At 42.4% G+C, this 2532-nt stretch overlaps 1 protein-coding gene across 1 annotated transcript in view; it reads left to right on the forward strand.

Moving 5' to 3' along the window:
• The window catches only part of LOC101852560 (endoglucanase 4), a gene marked incomplete in the record, with an annotated part of 33211 nt that overhangs the window by 18955 nt on the left and 11724 nt on the right, over positions 1-2532 (forward strand). The window contains 2 exon segments of the mRNA XM_013085771.2: positions 57-216; positions 1043-1154. Of these exon segments, the coding sequence (XP_012941225.1) occupies positions 57-216; positions 1043-1154 (272 nt within the window).

Consider the following 2532-nt stretch of genomic DNA (forward strand, 5'->3'; position numbering starts at 1 on the left):
CCCCACACACACATCCCACCCCCTCCCCCCTCCACTCCCACACACCCCACCCCCAGGTAGGAGACGGCCACATTGACCATTCCACCTGGGGCCGACCAGAAGACATGCAGATGAGCAGACCGTCCTTCAAACTGGACAGAAACAACGGAGGCAGCGACCTGGCCGGAGAGACAGCGGCCGCCCTTGCAGCCGGATCGCTGGCGTTCAAATCTACCGGTAGGTAATTAGATAATAAGAATAATAATTAATTAATAGCATAACGAAGATGGCGATGATAACACATGCATTTGCTGTCTATATTTCATCATCATCCAGTGCCAGATCTGGGACAGACATCGGCGATCATGGTTTTCTATTCATTCCTTTGCTCGGATGCTCTAAAAAAAGCTAGGTTTCCCTGATTTTTCCCTGTTACCCATTTGTTCAGGTTCCCTAAGTATGTTGTTCTGGGCCTACCCCTGCCTCGCTAGCCCTCAATTTTGCCAGTGAGAGCTAGATGTTCAAGACCCTTATGTCTATTCAGGTGACCCAAAAACTGTATTTGTCGTTTCCTGGTTGTTTTTTTTTTACATTGAGCGTCCCACGTGGGCTTTATCATGTCTATATTTACTGAACTGAAAATCAACCAAGACTCTCCCTCTTTGCTGCGACCTTTTTCAACAACAATGATAACGATAATGACGACGATAACAAATAAACTTTTTTATCAATGTATTATACTGACTAAAAACGAAGTGCTGCCTTTTTCAACAACAATGATGACGAAGTTGCCGACGATAGCAAATGAATTTGTTGTCAATGTATATTTACTGAACTGAAAACGAACCAAGACTCCCCCCCAACCATTCCTGACATACTGCTTCCTTTTTCAACAACAATGATGACGAAGTTGATGACGATAACAAATAAATTTGTTATCAATGTATTATACTGACTAAAAACGAACTGCTGCCTTTTTCAACACCAATGATATGATAACGATAATGACGACGATGACGACGACGACGATAACCTCACACCGGCTCCTGTCTCTCTCCCCCAGACCCAGCCTACGCCTCAGAGCTCCTCACAGCGGCCACACAACTGTATAAGTTCGCCGACAAATACAGGCGTGAGTACCACCTCACCATCACCAACGCCGTGGACTTCTACAAGTGAGTGAGGATGCTCGTGCCTTAGCCTTTGTTTCTAATTTTATAACCCCCCCCCTCTTTCGATACAAACAAACGAACAAATAAACAAAGTCTTGGTTACCCCCCCCCCCCTTCCCACCTCAGGACGGTGCTGCTGACTGAAGTTGTGTTTAGGCCATTCCCAGAGAGGGGATATTATCACATGTTCTTAGGTACAACAGTAGAATTGTAAATGGGCTGATTTATCAATGTCATGCTCATGCTGTGCCGGAACAACATAGGGGGAACTGCTGCTTTTTCTTGCCTCGCTCTCACTATCGTCATTATTCCTCTATTTTTGTATGTTTGTCCCTCTCTTGTGAACTGCTATTTCCGCGGTGCCTTGATAGTGAACATTTTTTGAAATGGTATGGGTTTAACGCCCCTATCAACACTATTAGGTTATTTAAGGGACGGGACCTCCTAGTTTAACGTCCGTCTACGATAGGACCGAGCCAAGTGGGAAGTTGGTGTAATGTGCCTTTCCAAAGGACACAACGTGGGACCGAGCTGAAGCTCGAACCCCCGAACCCGCAATCTCACCTTGATAGTCGAAGCAGACTTTAAGTCTTGGTTTATGATAGCCATGCCGAATAAATCAAAAGAAATACAAATATCTATGGTGAGTGTCACACAACCGTTGGTATAAACAGGACATTCTTTTTTTAATTTTTAAAAGGAAAGGAACATAAAGGTAAAATAATTTATACTCCCACCGAAACTCCCAAACAAAAAAGCCCAAATTAAACAAACAAACAAACAAACAAACAAACAAACAAACAAACAAACAAACAATCAAACAATCAAAAAGCCGACTGTCTAAATTGTCTATAGCAGTCAGTCAAGATCACAGAGAGAATTGACCATGATATAGACCTACAGATGGCCGCGCTATATGCACAAGGTCTGCCTTCTTTGCCCTTTTTTTTTTTTTCAGCGAAAACGTCATTTTGTGGCTTTTACTTTAATATCGATTTTAAGTGTCCCACGAACTGCATTCGCTTCTTTTTCAATACAAAAAATAGTCACCGACAGTCCCCAACAGACTTTTTTTCAACACTACTTCATTTGGTTTCTCTTCATGCCACATTTTAAGCCTCAACAGTCTTTAGAAACGACCTTTCTCTTGCTATGAGCTTCTTGTTTATTTTTATGTGCTTCAGTAATTGAGTAATTGTGCAGCAATAACCTTTCTCAATTTATAATAATTCGTTTGGTTATAGTTACCATTTTTTCCCCGGCTCTTGCAACACAATTAGGTCATAATAAGTGTCGACGTTGTATCGATTGTGAAGTGAATCAAATACTATTCAAAGAAACAAACCTTTCTAACGATTTGTTGCGCCCCTCTCCCTCCCCC

This window comes from Aplysia californica, unplaced genomic scaffold (genome assembly GCF_000002075.1).
Source record: "Aplysia californica isolate F4 #8 unplaced genomic scaffold, AplCal3.0 scaffold00405, whole genome shotgun sequence".
In the NCBI taxonomy this organism is placed as follows: domain Eukaryota; kingdom Metazoa; phylum Mollusca; class Gastropoda; order Aplysiida; family Aplysiidae; genus Aplysia; species Aplysia californica.